Here is a 26,502-nt window from a genome sequence, read left to right as displayed (position 1 = left end):
TCTCTATTTACCGAGCATGGAGCCCAGTCAGCAAGACCAGCAGTTGCTTAACTTTCTCTATGGTTCGAAGAGCTATCTTTACTCGGCCGGGAAGTCTGTGCAATCCGCTCGGCCATACTCGATTTGCTCGGCCATACTCGGTCCACTCGCCATCCTCAGTCCGCTCTCCATACTCGGTCCACTCGGCCATGCTTGGTCACCCTACTTGACCTTGTCTTTCACATCAGCCGGTCTTTCTTGTTTTAACTTCTGCTTGGTGAGACCCCTTGTCATTACCGGATCGACGGATTTACAACAAAAATAAATTCGTCGCAACCATTTTCATCGCAAATTTACCATGAAAACAGAATTCGTCACAAATTTACAATACATACTATTACGATAATTTTACAAGAAAAAATATTTCATCATCAAATTGGTCTCAAAACACACTTTTTTCACAGAACCTCCCCGTTTTTGCATTGATAACGTATTTACAAACTAATCTGTATACAACATAATTTCGAATCAAACAATACACATACCAACAGCCATGTAACAACACAAAATATCCAATTAACCAAGTTCAACAACACAATACCATATCACAACATAACTAAGAGTCGACAAGATCCAAACCAAGTTCTACAAGTCTCATAAGCAAATTCACAAAATATCCCATAATCAAATTCACAAAATATCCCAAAATATCTGATAAGTCTCAACACGAGGAAAAAAATACAGATCATCCTCTTCTACCACGGCATAGGAAAAAAATACAGTGCATTGATAATTACAAGAGTAATAATCAAGGCACATCTTATCGAGGTAAACTCTGATGTTCATTAGAACATGTTAGCAATTCCATTAACACAGATAAGAATTCCCAAATAAACAATGAGAATCAATCAACTAAACTATTCAAATAAGTGACTCTCCAAATTATTTTTTTTTGTGCCCAAAGAGAGCAAGCTTTCTATAAGCTTGATCCTGTCAAAGTCATGATACAAGTTCGGTTTACAATCTCTTCGAATTTAACATCAAAACCTCATTTGCTACAACATTAATAATTACTAAAATTAGTAAACTGAGGCTACTTTTTTCTACCATTCCCGCAAATAAAAAACCTCAAACTCCTACTGACCTTAAAGATATTCTCATTATACATCAGGAGTACTTTCAGGAGATCACTTAAGGATAGAACTGACTATGCTGACTTTGTACAAAGTCAATACAATGATTTGGAGTATAAAGTTAAATCATTTAAACATCACAACTCCATCAAGGAAATGTACAACTCTCAGATTGAACACCCCAATCTACTGTTGGCCTAACATCACAACTCCTCCAAATGGGGATACGACCAAAGGATACTGAGCTTGTAGACTAGCTACCGCGTGTGCTTCATTATCTACCCTTGTACTAGTGAGAAATTTCCATAGGACCAAACCGATCATCTAAAAAATAATTAATAAGGCTGACACCTAAAACATAATTAATAAGGCTCACTAGGAATACTTAGTCGTCAAATTGGTAATGGATTTTAAGTTCATGACAAATTTGGAGTTGGTCGCCAAATTCCAAATTAGATTTAGGTTGAATTTTTACTGATTTATTCTTTTCAAATTAAGTCATAATTTATATTTCGTTACAGTGTAATATTTAAATTTATTTTGTTGTTAAATTAATTCATAGTTAATTTTACTATCCTATTAAAAATCTCCCCTTTTACTAACCAGTGTGTCTAAAGAAAAAGTATGCTAATGGCTTTTTTTACTATTCATATAAAAAATAATTCTAAGATTTATTTATAATTTTTACATATATATTAATCAATGATATAAAGTTCGAGACTCAACTACAATCAATTAGAAATCTATAATTCTCTTTAATACCACATTTTAGAATTAGCAACACTGTGAAAGAAACTTCTATAAACACCTTGGATCGATGATGTTAAAAAATATATTTTTCTGAATTGTTTTTGCTAAAATTAAGTATGATATTAAATTAATTTTTATAAGAGAGAGTCCGTACGACGGAGTGTAGTTGCCCCACCTTAATATTTTTTTTTAACCCTTATAGTTATATATAATTATAAAAATATTAAAGTTTTTCCTCAATTCTTCTTCCCCAATTCTCTCCCTGTATGATATAATACATGCACAGTCGCTAGTGCTAATAAATTTTCATAAAAACATTAATAAAAAAACTAAATACTTTCCGTTTCATTAATTGAAGTTTATCCTTTTATTAAATTTAATTATTCGTCCACTTAGTCATCCTTTTAATTGAAGAACCTACTGTTTACTTATCGAATGGAAATAAAAACTATATAAAAAGTAAAAGATTTCTTTTTTCTATTTATCTAATGGCCATACGGATTTATGAATTCATCCGCAGGTATTTTTTTTTGCTCTTGTTTCCTACAAATATGGAATTCATATATCGCTAAATTAGATTAGTCGCTAATTTAGCAAAAAAAAATTACAAATTCGTCTCCAAATTCAACCTTAATTCAATTTGACGACGAATTTTGAATTCATCACTAAATTAGCAATAAATTCAAACTTCGTTGCTAAATTGACAAAAAATTTGGAGTTCATCATCAAATTTAGCCGCCCGTCATTTATCTAATCCAGTAATCCCTTCTATTTGTTCAAATTTACGGCAAATTTAAAATTTATCATCAAATTTGAACAAATATTAGGGATCAAACGATTTGGATGAATGGTGGGCGGCAAAAAAAAAGTTTAGGGTTTTTGGTGATTAATCTAATATGTAATTTGTCATCAAACTGGCCAATATTCATCATCATTTTACAATGATTTTTACATTAAATTTCTTTTTAGCCACGAAATAATTTTATTGTAAATTTTGGAATAAATTTATTTTTATTGTAAATTTTATTATTAGTCAGATTATTCTTTTCATTGTAAATTTCATTGCTAATTTAGGAAGAATTATTTTCATCGCTAAAATAATTTTTTTTAGTAGAAGTATCTTGAAAAAATAAAAGAATTATCTTAGTGACTTCAAAAAAGAAAACCTTTCAAACTATTGAAAAGAACTACTAACAAAAACACTAATCAAATGAGCTAATGGAATTAGCAAACTTCCCTATATATGAAGCATCTCAGCATCACTTCACCAGAAGCACCTACACTCCAACTCTATACAACCACCTTTGAAAACCCAATTACTTAAAAAAAAATCGAAAAACCAAGTGTCGATCATTCCATTACAACCACCAAACAATTACAAAAAATATCATAAGTGTAGCATTTCGGCCACCATATTCATATTGAACAAATCCCTCTAATTCAATTCTGACGATCAAAGAGCAACAGTTTGTGTCAGATCAACCAAATGTTTCCTCCAAATATTAACTTTCCATCCTTCTCTAATATAATTCTATTTCTCTCTCAAGTTCTATCATTAGAGACTCACTTAAACATCAGAAGAACTTTGTCCAAAAATTTTAACATCCTCTAATGCATGTTAATCTATGCAGATTCGTTCATACCCTTGGGGGAGTTTCAACAGTACTCAGTGGCGTAGTTAAGATTTTCATTTAAGAGGGGCAAAGCGACGAAGTCGGCAAATGATAACGGTGATGCTGGCAGTAAACAACTGTGTCGGCTAAGCAAAAGAAATCAAGTAAATTTTACCTCAATTAAACGGTGTTTTTTATGGAGCATCGGCGAAGCGACGACGTTAGCCAAGTGAAGATAATAACCATGCAACAAATGATAGTGATGATGTAGCAATCGATGTCCGGCGATAGCGACTTGGGCTATAATGATAGCAACATGTCGCGAAAGATTTTGTGAGTAAAATTACAGTTAGAGAAAAGAATATGAAAGAAATTATAGGAAGAAAAAAAATGAAAAGAGGAAAATAAAAGTTTTGGGATTAGAGGAGGAAGAAGAAAAATGGATAAAGAAAAAAGTTGACTTGGGAAAAGAGGAAAATATATGGATTAGGTTGAAAAGATTTTAATTAGAATTCTTTTACTAAAAAGACGAGAAAGTTTTAAAATTTATGATTATATATATATTTTTAAATTTTTTTCCCCATCGTATTAATATTTTTCTTGAATTTAAGGAGATGTGACCGCACCCCTTAACCTTGAGCCTTAATATGAGCGTATAGCTACGCTCATGTACAGTAGTAGCTAGAGTCTAACAAGAAGGCAAATTTTCTATGCAAATTGCTTTTCCCACCCCCCGGGTCAACGCACACCCCCTCCACCTCCCCTCTCTCCCCCGCCAAAAGACGCATGTAATCTCCTTTTCATTTTTTTTTATTTTTTAATTTTATTTTTAATTTTTTTAATTCATACTTATATATTCATACTTACATATTTTTAATTTTTTATTTTTTATTTTAAATTATTTTTTTTATTTTTAATTAATTTTATTTTTAATTTTTTTATTCATACTTATATATTTTTAAATTTTTATTTAGTTTAATTTTATTTAGTTTTATTTTTAAAATTAATTTTATTTTTAATTTTTTTCATTCATACTTATATATTTTAAAATTTTTATTTAGTTTATATATTTTAAAATCTTTATTTAGTTTAAAGTTTTAATCAATTTTATTTATTATTTTTCATTAATACTTATATATATTTTTTATTTTATTTAATTTTATTTAATTTTATTTTTTAATTAATTTTGTTTATTATTTTTTCATTAATACTTATATTTTTTTAATTTTATTTAATTTTTATTTAGTTTTTATTTTTAATTAATTTTATTTATTATGTTTTTAATTTTTTAATATTTATTTAGTTTTATTTCTTTAATCAATTTTGTTTATTATTTTTTTATCAAAATTTTTAATTTTTTTTATTTTATATAATTTTTAAATTACTCCCTTCCTTTAAATTACATTCCTAATTTGACACTTAAATTATCCGCATCCAACTATTAACACATGTCATAATCTTCTCTCCCTTAAAATCATCCCTCCCTCCAACCATTGACATATAACACATGTCAAAATCTCTCACCCTCTTTAAATTACCCATCCTCCAACCATTGACACCTGTCAAAATACTCCCTCCATTTAAATTCGTCATTCTCCAACTATTGACATCTGTCAAAACACCCCCCTTTAAATTACCCCTCTTCAATGTTTGACATATGTCAGAACTTCCCCTCCCTTTAAATTACCCCACTTCTAACCCTTGACACATGTCAAAATCTTTTATCCCTTTAAATGACCCCCCTTCCAACCCTTAACACATGTCAAAATCTCTCATCACTTTAAATGACCCCCCTTTCAACCCTTGACATATAAACAAATAAAAAAATTATTGAAAAAATAAAACTGATAAAAAAATTGATAAAGAAATTGATTAAAAAATTTAATAAAAAAATAAAATTTTAAAAATCAATTGAAAAAATATAAGTATTATGAAAAAAATAATAAATTAAATTAATTAAAAAAATAAAAACTAAATAAAATTTATATAAAATTGAAAAATAAAGTATTGATACAAAATAATAAATTAAATTAATTAAAAAAAATAAAATTAAATAAAATTAAAAATATAATTGTATGAGAGTTATTTTTAAATAAAATTAATTAAAAAATTAAAATTAAATGAGAATTAAATGAAATAAAAAAATAAAAAAATAAAAAAACAAAAAGAAGGTTACATGCGTCTTTTGGCAGGGAGAGAGAGGGGAGGTGGAGAGGGTGTGCGTTGACGGGAGGGGGAAAAGCAGCTCTCATTTTCTATATATGATCAAAATAGAACATTAATCCCCATTAATTCATTGTCTGTCATCCCTCTAACAATTACTGAACATCCCGCAAACTATACCCAATAACCGAATAGCTTCACTAAATTCTACCATCATCATGTCTTCCATGCAGTAGATCACACCACAGCACTCATCAAACAGAAATTAGAATGCAACAGTCACGATCGAATGATAAACAGCTTTGTAAATTATTGATTTTGACCTTCTTTTATTTTGATAATGATCCAAATAATGATCCAAATACACAGCTAACTCACTTTATTTAACACATACAAGTTCGCCACCATACACAGCACAAATTCATGAAACACACACAGGACTGCATGCACCTCACTCCTTCCTGCTCCCCGCAAAGAAGGTGTTGACAGCCGGCATCACCTCTGGTGGCCGCTGGCGAAGGAACCGCCGGAGCCCATGCCGACTGTACTTCTCCCCCTCCTCGTAGTTCTCTAGGACGGCCGAGGCCCGGTGAGCCTTGTTAACCCTGCACACAGCACCACAATCCAAAATCAACCGAATTAACGTACGCAGTATATATACGTGGATCATCAACTTCCCATGCAGTCATATCCAGCGAGACGATCGACCAAACCTGACTTCGGGGTTCATGAAGGCGTTCCTGGTGAGCTGGAACAGGCACAAGCTCATCACGAAGGACACGGCGCCCAGCAACGGGTAAACCTGTCAAAGAAGAAGACAGCGCATGTGTTACACCATTGATCAGCTAGCTGCCCATGCATTAAGGTCCATGCTACAAACCCTAACTTCAACTTACCTCTGGTCTCAACCAACGTCCCATCTTGCTGCGCTAGTGTTAGTTATGCAGATACATGGCGAAGAAGGAGGAATATATATACAGAGAGAGGAGAAGGAGGATTGTGGCAATGGATCTAGGAGGTTATCATTACTGTGGGCGTGATGTAGGGTTTGAAAGTGGTTAAGTGACAAAACCAGCAGCTAGGCCTCCTGTTTTGACTTGTAAACCAGAGGGCGTCGTGAGTTGACCTTGTGCTTGCTTAAAACAGAAAGGATTATCGTTGAAATTTTGTGGGTCAAAATGAACCCCTTGAGTTTGTGAATTAAATAGATTTGACTTTGTATTTTGAAAAAAAAAATAATTAAAAATCTAATGATAAATATTTTATTATTTTATTATAATTAGTGTACCATATTTACAATTATTACTGGACATCACGCACACCACTATAAAAAAAATAACAACAACAACAATAAAACAAATAGCGATGGAATCGGTGACGGCCATTAAAATTCCGTCGCCCATTAGCGATGGAAATATTAATGACTATTACAATTATCGATGAACTAAAACTATCTGCCACTACTTCACGTAAATTAGCGGTCGGGACGCTAAAATCAAATTTTTAGCGTCAGATTAGAAATGGATTAACGATATCACTAATAGTGATGGAAATTTAAATAATTCATCTCTAATAATGACTGATTAATTAATTTTTCATCGCTATTAGCAATAGATTATTTAATTTTTCGTCGCTGATAGCGACATTGTTCATCCACCGTTAAATCAAAGCCAAAAATTTAGACTAACGCCTTGGCCGCTAAATTTACGTGAAGTAGTGACGGATTAATTATAATCCGACAGAATTTATATTAATCCGTCGCTAGGCCTTACATAGTTACATGTTACCGACTAACCTAACGATTTGGGTCAGATTTAGTGACAGATTTTATTCTGTCGCTATATTTGGGATATTAGGGCTGCTGCATCCAACTCTTTCTTCCTTACACGAACAGTTCTCCCTGCTCCGATGATTTCTTCCCTACTCCGACGATCGACTTCCTCTCCTCTAGCGTTCAGGTACTCCTCTTCTCCTCGTCTTAGTTCTCCTTCGATTTCTTCCCTGCTGACCGAGGCCTGCTCTGGCTGAGCAGTGTTGGACGCAACCGACATAGCAAGGTCGCGACCTCCACTGCTCGGTGACGGCCGGCAGAGCAGAGCCGTAACTGCCACTTCTCGATTGCGGCCGGCAGAGCAAGGTCGCGGCCACCATTAGTCGGCCAAGGCCGGCAGAGTAGGGCCGCGGCCATGGCCGGCAGAGCAAGGTCGCAACCACTACTACTCGGCCACAACTGGCAGAGCAAGGTCGTGACCGCCATTGATTGGCTGCCACTGGCACTACACAACCGAGTCCGACACTAATTGGGCGCAATCGACACTAATCAAATGGGGTCGGCACTGATAAGCCGCTGCTGGCACTACTCAGCCATGACCAGCACTAATCGAGCGCGGTCGGCACTGCCTCCTGTGATTCATTTGTTAGTTGATTTATTAGATTTAGACTATTAATAATATTTATCCATGATGATATTACTTGCATGAAAATATAATTATGCTTAGTTTGACATGATTAACCATGTTGAAAATTTTATTGCTATTAGGATATAATATATATGAATAAAACTTGGATGTACAATAGGTTAGCTAATAGATTTATCAGTCAAGAATTTTTTACTTGGGCTGAAGAGTTTGTGAACTACACTAAGTCTCATCTAGAATGTTTGAATGGTTTTAAGTTAAATTTAGCATCGTAATTATCACACATATCTAATATCTGATATTTTTCTATGTAATTTTATCCCAGAGGGTCATCAAGTAGCATCATATATATGAAAAAAAGTTTAAAGAAAATAAATTAAGAATTGTTATTATGACAAATTTTTTGTAAGTATTTTGAATAGAAAACGTATTTGTAGTTAACATGATATTAATTGTTAAAATATATTGTTGCAGAAGAGATATGTTTAAGAGGAGAGGCAGGAGGAAATGTTTAAAAAAAATTTGGAACGCCTACTGCTCTAAACTATACAAGGACATCCGAGGTCTTTGATGTAGTTTGGCAATCTTCGAGAGCCATTTGAGTTGCCCAGCATTGGCAGGACAATTTTATGATTGCTCGAAGCAATTGCAATTCAGAGCTTACTGGGCCAAGCATAGGTTCTATAAAGCATACTATTGGATGTCGTTCAATTGTGGAGCATGCCTCTGACTTCGTAACTTCAAAATTAAGTTATATAAATCTTTCTTACAAATGTTTTGTTATTAGTTTTAATGTATTTGCATTTTCTGTACATGTGCTGCTAAATTACAAAGATCTTCCACTTGTTGAGAGATATTTAACAAAACTCATAAGAAGAAAGATGGATCATTTGTCGATTAGTGCTCCTCAAAAATTAACGCAAGAATATTAAATTTCATGAATATATTTGTAGACTTTATGTGGAAGTTAATAACATCATTATTTCGACATAGAAAATAATGTCCACTAGAGTTGCTGAGGCATCTTAGCCTAGGGCAGAGGGAGAGGCGTCACAGCCTCTTTCCACTGATGCGGTTAATAATATTTATTATGATGTTATCGGAAGGAAGAAGACCTCCCTCTATGGGCTTGGCTCTCAGGGCAAAGTGATCTACGAGCGGATGATGACTCTAAGGATCAGGAGTCGTCCTAGTCCCACCTCCTCATCTAGTGAGATACGAGATTTGCGGGTGGAAAATGAGGACTTGTGGACTCGATTATTGTCATTCGAGTAGACGACGGTTGGGAGGGACACAAAGATACAAAAGTTGCGACAGCGACAAGCTGAGATTGATGTCATAGTTCGTCATATGCAAGCAATTGCAGTGACATTTTCTCCGGATTCTCAATTCTACCGCCTGCATCGTTTGGAGTCCCAGAAGACCCAGGACCCTAGCTATTCCCCTGAGGAGTAGATCATTTTGAGGTATGCTATCGTTTATCTTAACTTTTAATTTCAATAAAAAATAATACTATTTTTTTTAAAAAAATACATATCTAATTATATTATATATTTTCATGATTATTTTTAGATTTTACTTATTTTTATCGCAGAGACATAGACATGTATTTTTAAAGAATGTTCGCTAGCTTTTGTTTATCAGTTTAAGTAGTTGTATCTTTTATAGTTTAACATCACTTTTTCTATTCACAGCTAATCCTAATCAAATTTCATGTAGAACAAGAGATCATTTTGATTAGGACGTATTATATTTGATGACTTTGTCTTGTTCTTTCTTTTGATTATGATGGCATACACTTTATGTTGTATTCGATGATCTATTATGGATTTTTGTTTATTGGATTTGAACTTGTATTTGTATTTAGTACTATGTATCCATTGTGCATTGTAGTTCATATGAATTGTTGGAATGTGATTTGTGATGTGTAGTGGGTTGGTTATGTTGTAATTTGTGATGTGTAATGAGTTTGTTATGATGTATTATGAGTTTATTGTGAAAATTATTGTTTGTGATAGTTGTAGTAGATTAGATTTAAATGTAAACAGAGAAAATAGAAAAAATGGAAATGGGTGGATTAGTGGCGGATATTTTAAATATTTGTTGCTAATTGCGACAGATATTTCAATATCCTTAGCAATTTGCGATGGATATTTAAATATCCATCGCTGAGTGTAGACTATCGGTATTTAACATATCAAACGTTGATACTCTCCCGGCTTTGTGATTAGAAATTGATGTTTTATTTGACATCGCTATTAGCAACAGATAGTTTAATTTTCGTCATTAATTGTTCAACGGAAATTCCATTCCGTTCGACTATTCGCGATGGATATTTAATATCCGTGATGGATATTTTAATATCCGTCGCTTGGTTATCAGCGATTGATACCTAACCGACGGTATGCGTTCCATTGGTAATCCGTCGCAATTTGTTATTAGCAACATAATAGCGACGGAATATGTCCGGCTATTTGCTGCAATTTTTGTAATGCACGTATTGTGTGTAATATAATGTATAAATATGCATAAATTATATATAATGAATATTTACTATCAAATAATTAACAACATTATTCAATACTACTATGATTTATTCTATAAAAATCTTAATCTTAAAATAAAGTAGAAATTAAGTTATTAGGGGGCGTTTGGTTCTCTCATAGGAATCGGAATGAGAATGGGTATCATAGTATTATGGAATGGGAATGGGTATGAGCTTGGATATCATTCTTAAAAATGATGTTTGGTTAGTTAAATATTTTCAATCGGAATGAACCTAAATTTCCTTTTTTACCCTTACAGGAAAATCAGAGAAAAAATTAGATGAGAGAGAAAGTTGAATGTGAGAGAAACATATGATGAGAGAAAATGATGAGAAAGAAAGTGTGTTGGGAAAAATGAAGAGAGAGAAAGTATGATCAAAGAAAATGAGGAGAGAGTGCATGATAGGAGAGATTGAGAAGAGAAAAAGTATGATGAGAGAATGTTTGATGAGAGAGAAAGAGTGATGGGAAAAAATGAAGAGAGAGAAAGTATTATGAGAGAAAATGAAAGAGTGAGGAGAGAGAAAGTATGATGAGAGAGAAAGTGGGTTGAGAGAGACAGAGTGATGGAAAAATGAAGAGAGAGAAAGTATGATGAGAGAAAATGAGAGACTGAGGAGAGAGAAAATATAATGAGAGAGAAAGTATTATGAGAGAAAATGAAAAAGTGAGGAGAGGGAAAGTATGATGAGAGAGAAAATGAGTTGAGAGAGAAAGAATGATGGGAAAAAATGAAAAGAGAGAAAGTGTGATGAGAGAAAATGTGAGACTGGGAGAGAGAAAATATGATGAGAGAGAAAGTGTGCTTAGAGAAAAAGTGTGATTAGAGAAAATAAAGAGAGAGTGTGTGATGAGAGAGAATAAAGAGAGAGAAAGTGTGATGAGAGAAAATGAGGAGAGAGAGAGTACGTTGAGAGAGATTGAGGAGAGAGAAAGTATGATGAGAGAGAAAGTATAATGAAAAAATAAGTAGAAAGTGTGTAATGGGAGAGAAAGTGTGGTAGAAGAGAATGAAGAGAGAGAAAATAAGGAGAGAGAGTATATGATGGGATAGAATATAGAGAGAGAATGAGGAGAGAGAAAGTATATTGAGAGAGAAAATGTGATAATAAAATAAGGAGAGAGAAAATATGATGAGAGAGAGTGTGCGAAATTAAAAAAATTGAACAAATATACCAAGGGTATTTTGTCTAAAACTTAATTCACAATCCTATTCCATCAAAACCCAAGGGAGGGGGTGGGTTTCATCCATACCCAAATTTTTGGGTTTCATTCCAAAATCTTGATTCCATTCCCATTAACCAAACACAAGGTTTGAGAATGAATCTATTCCCTCATTCCCAAACCCATAAACCAAACGCCTCCTTAATCACACCTAAGTTATGTAGCGAGAAAGTCTTATATCACCTAAAAAATCGATGAGATACAGAGATGAATATATGCGGGTGTAATCTTTTCTGAAGAATCGATAAGATACATATGACTTGATGCAATTGCATCGATTGCAGAAAAGCTGAAACAGATGGATTGATGCGTTGTGGTATAAAAAAGATAAGAAGGAGAAAGTTGTAGTAAATATTGGAGAGAAGATCAGGAGAAGAGAAAGATAAAGAACCGATGATGATTAATGCGATGAGAAGAAACAATGCAGATAGTAGAAATTAGGTTATCCGTCTATGATTTAAAAAGGATAAGAAGTTAAAATTATTAATAAGTCTTGAAACTATATTCGGTGTGAAAAAAAAGACACTAATGTATGGGTGTAATCGAGCTGAGTCGAGCAAAACTCTTGAATATTTGAGTTTGACTCGTTTATAATCGAGCCGAGCTCAAGTTTTATTTAATGAATATATTCATGGCTCACGAGCTTATTTGAAGTTTTATCCAGCCTAAACGAACTTAATAAATACAAATTATAAATTTAAATATTAATTAAAAATTAAATTATATATTTAGAGAAAATTATAATAATCTTATTTAAATTTATAATTTATTCTAATAAATAAATTTAATATATTTATCTATATTTTTCATAAATAGAGTGTAAAATCTATAAATTCAATATTAAAACTATTATTTTTTATTTAAAAGTTGATTCATGAATTTAACGAACATGTTCACGAACTAACGAACCAAATATTACAGTTTGAGTTTGATTTATTTATCTTAACGAACCTTATTAAACAAGCTCAAACGAGCTTTTATCAAATCAAATTTCAAATAGCTCATGAGCGGCTTGGTTCATTTACACCCTTACACTAAGGTAACTTAATTTTTGGGCTTTACCAAATCAATTGAGAATTGATTATTAAAGGGTGTAGATTCTTAATTAAATAAATAGTAAGATAGTAAAATGTTAGCACTATTTTTTTATTAAAGAGGATAGATTCTTAATTAAATACATAGTAAGATAGTAAAATGTTAGTACCATTTTTTTTTGAAAGAAAGATATATATTTTACAGCAAAAATCAAAAGAGTCGTCATCTTTCATTTTTTTAAAAAAAGGAGTCCCACCCAATAGCCCCTTAAAATAGCACAACTATTATTAAATATATTATTCAACATTATTATCTTCTATCACATATATTAAATCCTAAATTGATTAGTCAATTGTAGGAACAAACAAATCTACGAGCTATCACTAAGTATATTATTTGACGTTATTATATTCTATCATATACATTAAATATTGAATCGATTAACTAATTATATAAACAGAATAAGTCTGTATTATAGTAGTTACGAAATCTTAGCTACTATAATATTAAAGCAGCTACGATTTCATAGTTGACATCGTAATTATAGCAACTATAATTTCATAACTACTATAACGTAATCTTGCGTTGTTCATAGCAACTACAAAATTGTAACTCTTACAATACAAACTTGTATTATACATACAACTGGCCAATTTGGAGATTATAATATAGAACATTATACTCGAGAGTGACTATATCATTTTACAAGGGTCCGATAGAGTGGGGCTAGACTTGACCAAGGTTTGGAACCTACGATTTGATAATTTTTGAAATATCGACCCTTAACTTTAACTGTTCTATACGTTTACGATTTATGATTCAAACTATCGGTTCACGTGCCACCATTCAAATTATTATTATTATTTTTTAAAAAAAATCTATTTTAATAAGAAATAAATGAGGGTTTAGAACTGCCAACAATTAAAACCGCCAATTAACTGTATAATAAAAAAAAACTCCAACTGTCAAACCGTCATTCCGAACCATATCAGATCTCTAATTATATATATAGCCCACAGAATTTTAAATTTTTTAAAAAATATATTAGAATTTTATTTTCATTAAAAAAAAATTCAAGCGGGTCTCTAATGAAATCCGAGCCACAGATTTTGTAGCCGATAACTTGCTTTGCTTAAACCGATCCTCCACAATGATTAAAAAAATACATGAGGTTGAAGCCATTTCAACGGTTAATCTGGGCCTTGAACCGAAACTGACCCATCCTCAGTCGGGCTAGTTCCGGTTCAAGTCCATATAACTGACCTGTTAACCCAGTTATGAATCAGGACCAGATCTGTGGGATGCTTTTTTGATAAAATAATTTATTTTTTTTTTAGAAAAAAAAAGAGATGCTTAATTCAAGGGGGAAAAAAAAGCTCATTTGATTTTTGCCTAATTTTCCAAACATTTGATCTAAATGTTATCCGCAATATCATGTTGCAAAGGGAATTTATGAAGACAATGCAGATTCATATCCTCAAATTTATCTCCTCATGATGTTTGATGACAACTAATGAACAATTTGTTTGCAGCAAAGGGAAAACATGATGAAACTCAACAAGGATCAGGATCCATCGACTTCCTTGGCATAATTATAGGCAAATATGTAATCTATGCTTTCACCTGATGGAGTTGTTATAAACTCGCCTTCTTACAGCTGCAAATTTCTGCACCTGATGGATACTTTAATCAGCTCTAACATGGATGTTATATGGAGCAAATCCATCTGCACCAGATTCATTTCCAGTCAAAATAGGTTATATAAATTCAAATCACAGCTGTGTTTGTAACAAGTTGATGCAAAATGATCAAAGACAGGAAAAAAAAACTTATTGGACTGCTACTTCCATCTCATCTACTGCCATTGAAAACAACCTCTAAAGAAGTTGGAGTAGGGATCCTCTGAGCGGATCAGACCGAGGTCCATTGCAGTGATTGGAGGGATTCAATGGTCCCCCACCTGCTCTTCCTGGTCCAGGAGTGGACCAGGGCAGACGGGACCAGAGGATCCCGTCTGGAGAAGTTGCCACACCCAAAGTTATATGAAATGAAGGTATATTAATTGATTGTATACTAGAGGTAGGTGTCAGCAGGGACAAGTAACAAATAGAACCCAATGAAAAAAGCTCAGTTGCCATTTCGATCGACATCACAAGAGATTAAGCCACTACAAGAAGCATGCAGAACGAGCTCAAGAAACCAAACACTTCTGTACTTCTGCTTCTGCTTGCGCTTTTGAGCATGCTGAACCATGGTTTTGTCGTCTGATAAAGGTAATCAATCAGCTTTCCAGTGGCAATTAGACAGTTCCCTATGACTGGTTTGATGGCATCGTTGCAATCTCAACCAAGATTTTGTGAAGTGCCTGTGGCTTAGAGAAGAACGGAGAGTGATCCGAGCCTTTGAGCCGGAAAACTTTCTCTGGTGGATTGACATTGCTCAGTCTTTGCTGTACAGGAAGTGGCATTGCATTGTCATCCGTGGTTTCTATGAAAAATCTTCTTACTGAACCATAATTCTTCTCGGTGAGTGAAAGCTTCTCCAACACTGGAGCAAAGGGAATAGACCTCATAGAAACCAAAGCCAAGGCAACATCCTAGCAACCATATGGTTTTGTATTCAGTGTATGAAAACATACAAGAAGCCGAATGCGAAGAACAAGGATTGAAATGTCAATCTCGAAGTCCAGGAAAAATATACCTTAGAAGGAGACTGATTGAATAGCAACTCTTTAAGTAAAGATTTATCCAGATCAATGGCAGTAGGAGGAAGATCTTGTCCGTTTGAATAAACAAATACTTGTGCTTGTCGCATTAGATCATTCATACCTGCCTAAAGTAGAAACCAATTCATGATTACTACCATCTGACATGGAAAATTTATTTGTCCAATTACATAAATAATTAAACGCAAAGATATATAGATATAGATAGATATAGGGAAGAGAGAGACCTCTTCTGAAAACATATCAAGAATGTTCTGGCCATTGATTGGCATAGCTGCACAGATGAAAATGGATTTGGCAACTTTAGATGGTAAAACTTCCATGGCATATGACACACAAGCACCACCAAAATCATGTCCAACCAAAATCACCTGAGAAATAAGAGATGATAACACAAAAGATAAAACCGATGTATCTAAGACAAGTAGAAAAATATGATCTTGAATGTATAGCATTAAATTATGTGATTCAGTGGTATTTATCATGAGTTATGCAGTTTTAAAAGAAATTTAGTTAATTGGAAGCAACTAGAGGAGGAAAATATAGACTGAATGATAAACGATTTGGGGTTGACAATTTTCTCAGTTGGTAAGAATCTTAGAAATTGTTGCTAACGTCAAACTTAGCTTCACTCATCAATTTGTCACCGGCACCATGCATCAAAATGCCGGCAAGATACCAAAATAGAATTATTCCGGTCAAAGATTAAAATTCCGGCATGGCTCGAGAATTTGAACCTTGGCTTCACTAATGTGAGTGCTTGAGAGCTCTCATAAAAAAAAGGAAGCATAGAAGATTTATTCATATTCACTTTATTTGCCAGAGTAGAAGTTACTGCTCGACATTTGTAATGAGCCAATTTTTTTTAGATTTGACTGGAAGATCAAAAAGTAATCTTCCTCAAGCCCAACAAATTCCATTAACTTTAATTCAATATATTGTTCACATTTAATGCTATATCAAGAATTATTTGATAACTCTGTTGAAGAAGTGAGATAATAAGCTCGAACTTGAAGAAACTATTCAAAATTTATGCTAGGAGAACTAATGTGGAACTACTGAAATAGGAATATGGCAAGCCTAGGTGAGAAATTACAGATTACTTATCATTTCGTTGACCTGTAAAAACCAAGATGGCTTTAGTCATCTGCTTAAGATAGTTGATCTGACCAGTCTAGTCAAGAGAAATTAAATATGTTAACCATCTGTACTACTGGAAGTTCCCAAATTCCATCCATCACCAAGTATGATCAAATAGAGATCCGAAATCACAAAAGGAGATATAGCCATCCAGGAGCAAGGAAATGGAGAGGAGCAACATGAATTATGAATCAAGACCAGATAAATGGCTTTGACTGGTTAAGTAATGTAGTAAAATTTTAGTTTTCTCCTTAGACAATGAGGCCACAGCTTAGTGTTTGGAAATTTGGGATACAATTTTGATTTTCTGAATAAGTTCTGGTGTTGCAACTTACATGACATAACACCACAAGATAGATGGTGATACAATTTTCATCAATCATCGAGTGCAGTTGCATTATTGGATGTTGCTGTTTCAATAAATCGAGCAAAGACAATTTTCTATACTATCTTCAAGTTCAAAGAACTGATCTTATTGTGAAGCAAAATATCAAGAACCTTATATCAAGCACAAGCTGATTACAAACTATACAGATTGGATCAAGGGTTGAATCTCGAGCCAAGCTGAGGTTTTGATTCCCGGATGGCTCCAAATGGTGTCATACTGGTGCCAATGATGTGCTGAAGGAGAAGATGAGGAAGAATGTCAGTGTTAATGTCGGAAGAAGAGGTGTCGAACAAAGAGGAAGAATAAGAGTTACTTGTCCTATCTAGAGTTTTATGTTGTTTCGGTGCAAAGGAGGAGCCGATGCGAGGAGCCGGTGCAAAGGGAGGAGTGAGGGTTTTGGCTTGACCTAAAGGAGGAGTCAGTACACTTGCATGACAAAGGTTTGGCGAGATCACGAAGGGATGCCAATAGTGCTCGTATGACAGCAAACGTGCAAAGGTGCTTGCATGGGAAAGGGAGGAGAGTAGCTATTGTGACAGAGGAGAAAAAGGGAGGAGAGGAGCTGCTTCCTGTGCAAGTGAGTGTTGGCCGTCCCACATGCCAGTCAACAGCTAGAACAACATATTTTGCTTGTGCTGAGCTGCATAGGTTAAACCATTGATTCAATTTCATATTAGTTATTATAAACTGTATAGACTGGAATCCATATTGGTTACATTAAGACTATTAACTGCCTAAAGTGGTCATCAACCATAATGATTTAGCGAGTTTAACCAAAAGTGTGCTTTTGCAAATTTCACCAAGAGTCCTAGAAAAAGCAGTATCATCGTCTTTCAAGAAAATTGCATTACACAGGCATACATGATTGCAGTTTTTGCAAATAATTATCTTTCATTTCTTCTATGATCCACCTAGAGCTTCAATAAGTGAAATATTGAGAACATATGGATCATTACTGCGAATTTATTCTTGTTTCACTGACAGTTCAAAGCAAATTCAAGAGTTTAAGAACCAAGAGTATTGGTAATGGAATAGCGATATTATCTTTTCAGCAATAAATGTCTGCTCGAATATTGATAGGTTTTACAGAAACAAGAACCTATGTTCTTGTATATGTTCATTCATTCACTTCTAATATATAAAGTCAGTTGTATTTTTAGCAAACCGGCCATTATGTCATATAGAAAATATATAACAACTATACTGCTAAATGTTAAGAGTAACAGCCAAAAAAAAACAAGTCAAAGAAATACCCTGGTTATCTTCCATTTATAAAAATCATAGAAAAACAAAAATTTTCATCAATAATTAAAAAAAAAAAGAAATTAACTATTAAAAAAAATAGGGTTGCCTAAAAATTGAAAATCTAGTAAAGAAATGTGAACCTAGTAAACTTTAAGCTCATATAATAGTCATAAGACAACCAAAAACATTATCTTGAAATAGATTAAAACAGTGCATACCTTGTTCATATCTCCAAGGGTTTCTAGGAAGCTAGTAAGAGGTTTTGCATATTCAGCAAGACTGGTAACTTTATTAGTATCGAACGAACTAATTCCAGAACCTGTGAGGTCAATAGCACTGACTTTGAATCCACTATCCTCTAGAAGTGCAATACTTTTGTACCAGCACCAAGCACCAAAGCCACCACCATGAACGAGAACAAAATGCTTTGTTTCTAAATTATCAACCTTTAGATCCTGCTAACAAGAGGAATTAGAATTAGGTTAATTAATAAAACTACAAACTCGCAAAATCCACCAAGTTTACTTTGGCAATACTGAGAGTCTTGCAATAGATTTTCCATGTAATTAATCTCTCTTTTATATGTGAATGCTCACCCACTCAAAGGAATAAATCTGTACACCCGGTAGTCTATAATGGTAAAGTTAATTGAAAATACTGAGCAACATGAAAAGCTTGCTATTGTTTTTAGTATATGTTGGCTAGGGAAAAAAGAGAAAGTTAGGAATTAAAAGTTTCAATTAGAAACTTCCTAAAATGAGCGAGACCCCAATGTATCAGAATAGTTTTCAATCGTTTTCAGGAAAAGAGGAATCAAACAATAAAGCAATTACTAGCTACAGCTAGATGACCAACCATGTTCTGAACAATAGCTTGTTGGATACGGAATATCTACAGTGATCTTTTAAATTTAAAAACATTGATGAATTTCTCTCTAGTATTATTTCACTAGCTCATCCATCAAACAAGTTTCATTCACATTAAATAGCCACTTGTCTACAATAATAAATAAAATGGCCCTTTCCAAGTCGAGAAGAGTGCACTCTGGTTGACCAAACAGTTTCAATAGTCAAAGGGCCTATACAGAAACATTGAGCTCAAGTTGATAGAATAGGTCCAGATTGAAACCCTGGAAGGAAAGTGGCAAATTTCATAAAGTCACTGCAACCTTTATAATTTTATTTTAATTACTACTGAAACTGTATTTTTTTATTTCCCATTTTTAAATCAATATTGTGGTTTGAGGCATTGATACTCAATTTCATAAATCTATATGCAAGAGAAAGATCTTCATTCCGTCTAGTAAGCATATACTGTTCTCTCACCAATAAAAGATTATACTGTTCAAACACCAATAATTGGTCTAACATCCAAAATGTCAACTGAGTGAGAGGAACAAGAAAATACAGAAGAGGTAAACGTACATGAAAATGAGAATGATCAATCTGAATTGAATAGGTAGTTCGAATTGTACTTGAGAATCCAAACTTTCCGAAATCTCAAGCAAACCTGAAGCTCATGTTTTTAATGTATAGATTGTTTAATTTTATCTTTTGGAAAAGAAGACATGATCTACTTATCCAATACGAAGAAAAGAGAAACCAAAGGAAAGGGATGCTAGCAACCGACCTGATTGACGAGCAGCTGGGGCTGCATGACCGGATCGACTAGAGACCGCGGCCTCGAGCTCGAACTCCTAGGGAGCACTTGCCTCTTCTGCCCGTGTCCAGGAACCCTCAAAGAGGACGACTTATCAAAGGTCGATTCCCCCGGGGCGCCCCCATTCTGCCGCAAGAGGAGAACGGCCGCTAGGGCCTGCTCGTGGGTCAGCACCGCTTCGTCGAGCCCCTTCCTCTCGGATCGACCGTTGCCACTCTTATCTTCGGATCCAATACCAATCGCAGCGGCCACCTCAGCCGACAAGGCGGGCGGGTGGTTCCCCGCGGCTTGCCGCCGCTGCTGTTGCTGCCGATGCGCTAAATCAGCATTGGAGAAACACGAAAGAACAACGCCCATCTCCCTCGTATCAGAAGACGATCGAAGATCTTGAGAGACCAAGCGCCGGCGATTCTCCGGCCTCGTGGAGAACGACAAGGAGAAGCAGCAGTTGGACTTGGCCATGAATCAAAGACCGCCAGAGTACTTATATAACCGATAAGACAAAAATACCCCTTTACTCTGATTATAATTACATAAATGCCACCTCTTGTCCAAACATTTAAGGGGTTGGATAAAGACTGGCCGGCCCCCTCTTCCTCTCTGGAAAAATACAAAATTCGGTGGGGACCACAGGAGCAGAGTAGAAGTTACCCTCAATTGCTTACCTACCCGTGGCCCTACCCAGAGAGGGTGAAATTATGAGTACATGTCGTTAGGCGTACGTAGGACGCGGCTGCCCAATTTTAACCTGCAGCGCCATTTCTGGTGCCTATCGCGATTGATACAGGAAACCACGCGGCTGGGTATCTTGATTCTCGTGGAGCTATTTCCCATGAGTTTGACTCTTCCGATGTGTTTTATTTGATTTCTTATTAGATCGTCAAACTATGAAGTCGGTTTAATCACGTAAGTTGACAGGAAAGTTTTTGATCTTTCATTTACAAGGGATTATTTTCCTGTATTTTATCATTAAAAAGTATCTTAATTTATTATTTTCTATTAAATATATTATTTTTTATATAATGTAGACCAATTCGCCTCACTACGGTCCTACAATAAACAAGGTGGGCCGGTGTACCAGGCCCACCTCTGGCAAGGCATATTTTTTTTAAAAAAATTTTAATATTATTTTTAAGTAAATGCTGAGTTTATTTAAAAAAATTAATTTAAAAAAGTTGGGGCCCACTTTTTATAATTTTTATATATTTTTTAAAATAGATACTAATAAAACAATATCCTAAATTATAAAGATCTAATTATAAATTATGGATTTATAAATAAAAAGGCATTTGTTTTTATCAAACCCTTCAAAATCTACTAATTAGTCTCTGGTTCGTCCTTCGAGTACATCCGAAAATATAACAATAACTTTCCATAAATGGATGTGGCTCGTGCTCCCGTAGAGAATTGAACTGCAGTCTTCTTAATTAACAACATAAACCTTTACCACTATGTTATATGCCTATGAATAAAATCTATCTCAAAATCAAATGAAGGGGAGGAATTATGTTACCAACCAACATGTGGCAAAGGCGATTCGCTCGCCCCAGCGCCCCCGCCAACTCATCCCTAGGTCAACACGGAGGAGGTAAATCATGGGTGGCTACTAGCTATTAGTGCAAATGGCCAAGACATGGGGGGTTATGCTCGATCACGCCGAATTTCGACCTCAAGATCTCATGTGATAACACCCCATGAATAAACGAGCAAATGTTATATATGAATTCATCAAATTATTATATTAATATTAAATTGTCCCTGAAAATTAAACGAGGGGTAGAGTCTGATTATAATGCTTGGATAAAAACCATTATATATTTATAGAAACTTAGATGTGATATTAAATAGGTAAGAATTCTCCCATTCTACCTCTAAAAGAATAGAGGTTATAAAATTAATTACTTTAGATTTGAAATATGAAAGATAACAACGCTCATTATTAAAATTTATAATTATTATTGTTATACTTCTTTAAGAACATATAGTAATTTTGTCAAAACTGATATTTAAATCTATATATTGTGAAAAAAATTGGAAAAGTAAAGTATCCAAAAAGAGTTTAGGGAATTTAATGGAATATTACTAATGAAATTAGACTAGTTCAAATGATGCATTAGTTTTGCCAAAACTTGCTACATAAATCTATATCATTGTAAATTAGGAAAGTGAAAAATGACTTCAAAGGATTATTCATAGTAGTATTTCTTTATTAAATTGGATAATTTAAAAGCATATATCAATTTTGTCAAAATTATTATATTGGTCTAAACTAATTTAAATTGAAAAAGTATATAATAACTCTATTATGAAATTAAATAGTGTTTGTAGTAGTTTTAGTCAAAATTACTAAATAAATTTTAATTGTTGAAATTTAAAAGAAAAAAATATTGTACTTCTCCAAAGGGTCTAGAAAGCTTATGAAGGCTATCTTCAACTTCAAAACAGGACAATTCCTCCAAAATGAGTATATATTATTTTGAACCATTTTAAGTTCTTTATAAATTACAAAAAGAAAATGAAATTTTAACCAAAAAAGAAGTTTTAGCTGAGTATTTTAATCTACACTTTGTTTTAAACAAAAACAAAAAAAGATATTTTAATATATTTATAAAAGAATCTCTTGTTTTCTTCCACTATTCATATAATAATTACGTATCATTGTTGCATTTAAGTATAACAATAAAGTTTTATATAATAACTTGTTGTTATATTTTGATAAAATAATTAATACTAATAAGTGAATGAAATAAGTAAAAAAAAATTGAGGACAACTTCGAGATAATTATTTAGTAATAATTTTAATTTTAGTAAGTTTTTTTATTTTTAGATGAAAGTCAATATGTCCATAGAAATTAACTCAACAATTTTTTGTCATTTTGTGTGTGTGTGTGATTTCTCAATTCAATTGCATATAAATAAATAAATGTAACATGTCCAATTAAAATTAATCTAGTATTCAAATAAAAATTGAAAGATTGAAGAAAAAATAAAAAGAGAAAACATACTTCATAATGCAAAATAAACTCCATATCATTCTTGTATTTTTTTTTTCAAAAGTGCATTTATTTTATTCAATAATGATTAATTTATGTTACATCTAAACTTATTATTGTGCCATTAAGAGCACACTTTTTATCCAAATTTATTGTCCAAAATCTTCTTTTTAATTAATGCTGCGTAGTTTGCAGGGAGTTGAAGGCATGGTCAAAATAATGGACAAGAGATACCTAAAATAATCTCTCTATTCTAATTCATAAAATATAAAGTCAAAACAAGACCTCAAATTCAATCTCATGTATCAAAATTTTCCCTCTACTTTGATTGTTGTTTTGTTTAGCGGCTATATTATTATTATTATTATTAAATAGGATGATTTATTATGTTGATTAAATATGAACAACTAAATACAAAAAAACATGTCAAGGACAAAAGTGGCATGTGATGCATGAAAGCAAATCAATCAATCTTGAAGTTAATTAGTTTTTCACACAAGAAACAAATAGGTTAATCAAAGGGAAACATGGATATTTAATTATAATCAATGAATTAATTTGTGAAAATTAATTGTTGGTGCAAGGACCCGATAAAAAGGGGGCAAATTAGTTGTACAATTAAAACAATCTTTTTCGATCTTTGAACTTGTTTAGTAGCATAATTAAATCTAACAATAATAAAATTGAACTAAACAACTTAAAAAAAAAATTAAGAGATTAGAATTTTACTTAGTTATAAGCTAGGTAGTTATTAATCCAAGACAATGAAAGACACTAAAAGATCTCCTTCATTGTAGACGGAGAACCCTCTTATAATCGTGGAAAAGTTCAAAGAAATGCTAGGAAAGTGTTACAAGAGTTGTAATTCAAGTTCTTGATTATCTCCTTGCTCTAGATCTTTTTGTATAGCCTCTAAAAAACTCTATATGAGGTTGGAAGACGCCTCCAAAATAGTCCAAGGTGCTTTCCATCAGATAAGTCTTATCTGTCTAAGATAAAATCTTATATTCGCTAACGTTCACTGGAAGACACCTTCGCACTATTCATCGAAGGCGCCTTCCAAACCTTTAATGATACTTTCGGTACTGTTTATTCAAAAATGGTTAATTTTTCTTGTTAATCATTTTTCGCTCCATTCGCTTGAGTGATGCTCCGACTATCTGCAATTGAGATCACTTGAACTCAACTCTGGCTTTCTCCTCGAGCAGCCTTCCTCCTTGACTTCTCGTCCCTTGGACTGCCATGCACGTCATTCTCATCGACTGGTATACTCTTTCGAAGCACCTCGCCCTTCGGATGTACCGAGCCCGTCGACTCCCTTCCCATGTTATCCTTCTCTCTAACTGTATCTTCCACTCGATTTCTTATGTTCCTAAGTTCCTGCACACTTATATACAAAAATCAAATATATACATAATCTAACTAAACTTAATTAACCATATTAAAATTATCCCGAAATACTTACATTCATGACTCACTAGTAATCATGACAAGCACGTCAACAAATTAAAACACCTTTCATTAGAGGTTAGCATAGAAAATTGTTCTGAAATATAATTAATTAATTAATTTTCAAATTTACCACCAAATACCAGCCTCGATGGATTAAATATTATATTAAACAAATTACTATACTTTTTAATAAATTAAATTCATTATTTAATAACTTACTTACCTCAAATCCAAATTACATTCTTAATTGATGCGGTGATAGGAACTTACATGGTATAGGTCAATAGTTACGATATAAATTAAAATCAAAGCGATCGGCACCAGAGTTCAAGCAAGGCTAATCCGAGCAAGAGTGACTACATCAGTCGATCAGAATCATGCTGCCCGACCGACGGGAAATCAGTCCAAGCAGACCATCTACCCGGTCGGATATGGTACCGGCATCAGTCATGCGAAGTAATAAAGGAGAAGACTAAAGGTCTTGAGAAAGTGAAAGCAAAGGAGAACACTCCATCTGTCATTAAATACACAGAAGCCAAGATAAAGATGCTTTCTGTAGATAATCAGTATCATTAAATAGGGGAAGACGAAAAGTCACTAAGAAAGGTATAAAAGGACATGCCAGGTATGAGGAAAAGGCAAGAGAAAAACAAGTCTCGGTCTCTTTCATTTTCCATTTCCCTTCCTCTTTTTCTAACTTGAGCGTGGGAGGGCCAACGCAAGGGACCCCTTCTTTGGTTTTGGTTTTGGTTTTGTTTTGCAGATAGGAGCGAGGTTTTCATCCAGTCAGCGAAACTGTCACCTTCCCGGCTTTCCAGCTTCATGCCTTCGGATAGGATCATTTTGGCATCGTCTGTAGGAATGTAGCCTGCATCCGAATAAGAAGATGGAAGATGTTGGACGATTCATAATGGTAACGCTGACACAAGAGGAGCTCGACGCGCTAATACAAACTTGAATGATAAAGATAGTGGAGGCGCTGATACAAGCTTGAATGGCAAAGATAGTGGAGCAACAATAACAAGAGCTGGTTGATCGTCAAGTGCAGGAACCTACAGGCTCAATAGTGGGGTGGCAAGCTGAACAACACTCTACTCAGGAACTGAACAAGATGTCATCGACACCTATAGGGAAGTCCCTAATGCGCAGGCCCTGTTATGGGCTCCAGCAGAGAGAGACCAAGAGGATAAAGATCGGGGATCATCCTCTGATGAGTCACCCGTTCGAGACATAAGAAAAAGGAAACCCAGGGAGGGCGACTCACCCGAATGGGACAGTCAACAATTTTAAGAGGGGATTCTAAATGAACATCTGCCGAAGCACTACACCCCATTGACGATTGGGGAATATAATAGGACGACCGACCCTGATGACCACTTGACCAAGTTTGACAATGCAGCCACGCTACACCAATACACAGACGGGGTAAAATGTTGATTCTTCCTTACCACGTTATCTGGGTCGACACAACGCTGGTTCAGACGTTTGCCGAGCGGCTCGATCCATAGTTTCAAAGACTTTCGAGTGGTCTTCCTGCATCACTTTGCTAGTAGTCGCCACCACCAGAAGACGAGCGTGAAACTATTCTCACTAAAGCAAGGGTCGTGAGAAGCCTTAAGGGCATATATCCAACGCTTTAATCAGGTGACGATGGACATCCCGGCGGTCTCATCGGATGTATTAGTAAACGCTTTCACTCAGAGGCTAACTGAAGGAGAATTCTTTCAGTCACTCATTTAGAAGCTGGCAAAGGACTTTGGCCATCTACAGAAAAGGGTCAATGAATACATTAATGTAAAAGAAGGCCAGGTGACCAGGAAAAAAGAGGCACACGGCAAACCAGCAACGACGTTAACCGAGCAGCCATTAGCCTCCTAAAGGGCCCCGATCGAGAGGAACTCAACCACAACACGATCCTAGGATGCATGTCGTGTAACACATAGGGGTCGGACACCCAAAAGGCTCTGGCGAAAATATGGATGCCGATGTTTTGCTCCTTCCATCAGTCGGTGACTCATAATACCCAAGGCTGTTACTTGG

The 26,502-nt window shown here is 34.2% G+C and overlaps 2 protein-coding genes across 2 annotated transcripts; both read right to left on the bottom strand.

Moving 5' to 3' along the window:
• Positions 1-5,945: 5,945 nt before the first annotated feature.
• Positions 5,946-6,564, bottom strand: LOC122012454. Its single transcript, XM_042568998.1, has 3 exons — positions 6,535-6,564; positions 6,352-6,440; positions 5,946-6,243 (listed from the first exon to the last, which is right to left on the bottom strand). The coding sequence occupies exons 1-3, from the start codon at positions 6,556-6,558 to the stop codon at positions 6,090-6,092; spliced, it is 267 nt and encodes an 88-aa protein (XP_042424932.1). The 5' UTR covers positions 6,559-6,564; the 3' UTR covers positions 5,946-6,089.
• Positions 6,565-14,600: 8,036 nt separating this feature from the next.
• Positions 14,601-20,471, bottom strand: LOC122008563 (putative methylesterase 11, chloroplastic). Its single transcript, XM_042564332.1, has 5 exons — positions 19,988-20,471; positions 18,577-18,813; positions 15,813-15,956; positions 15,561-15,692; positions 14,601-15,456 (listed from the first exon to the last, which is right to left on the bottom strand). The coding sequence occupies exons 1-5, from the start codon at positions 20,372-20,374 to the stop codon at positions 15,172-15,174; spliced, it is 1,185 nt and encodes a 394-aa protein (XP_042420266.1). The 5' UTR covers positions 20,375-20,471; the 3' UTR covers positions 14,601-15,171.
• Positions 20,472-26,502: the final 6,031 nt, after the last annotated feature.

The sequence above is a fragment of the Zingiber officinale genome, chromosome 8A (genome assembly GCF_018446385.1).
Source record: "Zingiber officinale cultivar Zhangliang chromosome 8A, Zo_v1.1, whole genome shotgun sequence".
NCBI classification, from domain to species: Eukaryota; Viridiplantae; Streptophyta; class Magnoliopsida; order Zingiberales; family Zingiberaceae; genus Zingiber; species Zingiber officinale.
Note: the sequence above shows the minus strand (reverse complement) of the source record. Positions and strands in the feature narration are given on the sequence as shown.

Coding starts and splice junctions, on each gene's coding strand:
- LOC122012454 (XM_042568998.1), bottom strand. CDS start 6,558: ATGGGACGTTGGTTGAGACCAGAG. Junction 6,441..6,534: donor GACGTTGGTTGAGACCAGAG/GTAAGTTGAAGT, acceptor CTTCTTTGACAG/GTTTACCCGTTGCTGGGCGC. Junction 6,244..6,351: donor TTCATGAACCCCGAAGTCAG/GTTTGGTCGATC, acceptor TGCTGTGTGCAG/GGTTAACAAGGCTCACCGGG.
- LOC122008563 (XM_042564332.1), bottom strand. CDS start 20,374: ATGGGCGTTGTTCTTTCGTGTTTCTCCAATGCTGATTTAGCGCATCGG. Junction 15,693..15,812: donor TTGATATGTTTTCAGAAGAG/GTCTCTCTCTTC, acceptor TTTCTACTTTAG/GCAGGTATGAATGATCTAAT. Junction 15,457..15,560: donor TCAATCAGTCTCCTTCTAAG/GTATATTTTTCC, acceptor TATGGTTGCTAG/GATGTTGCCTTGGCTTTGGT.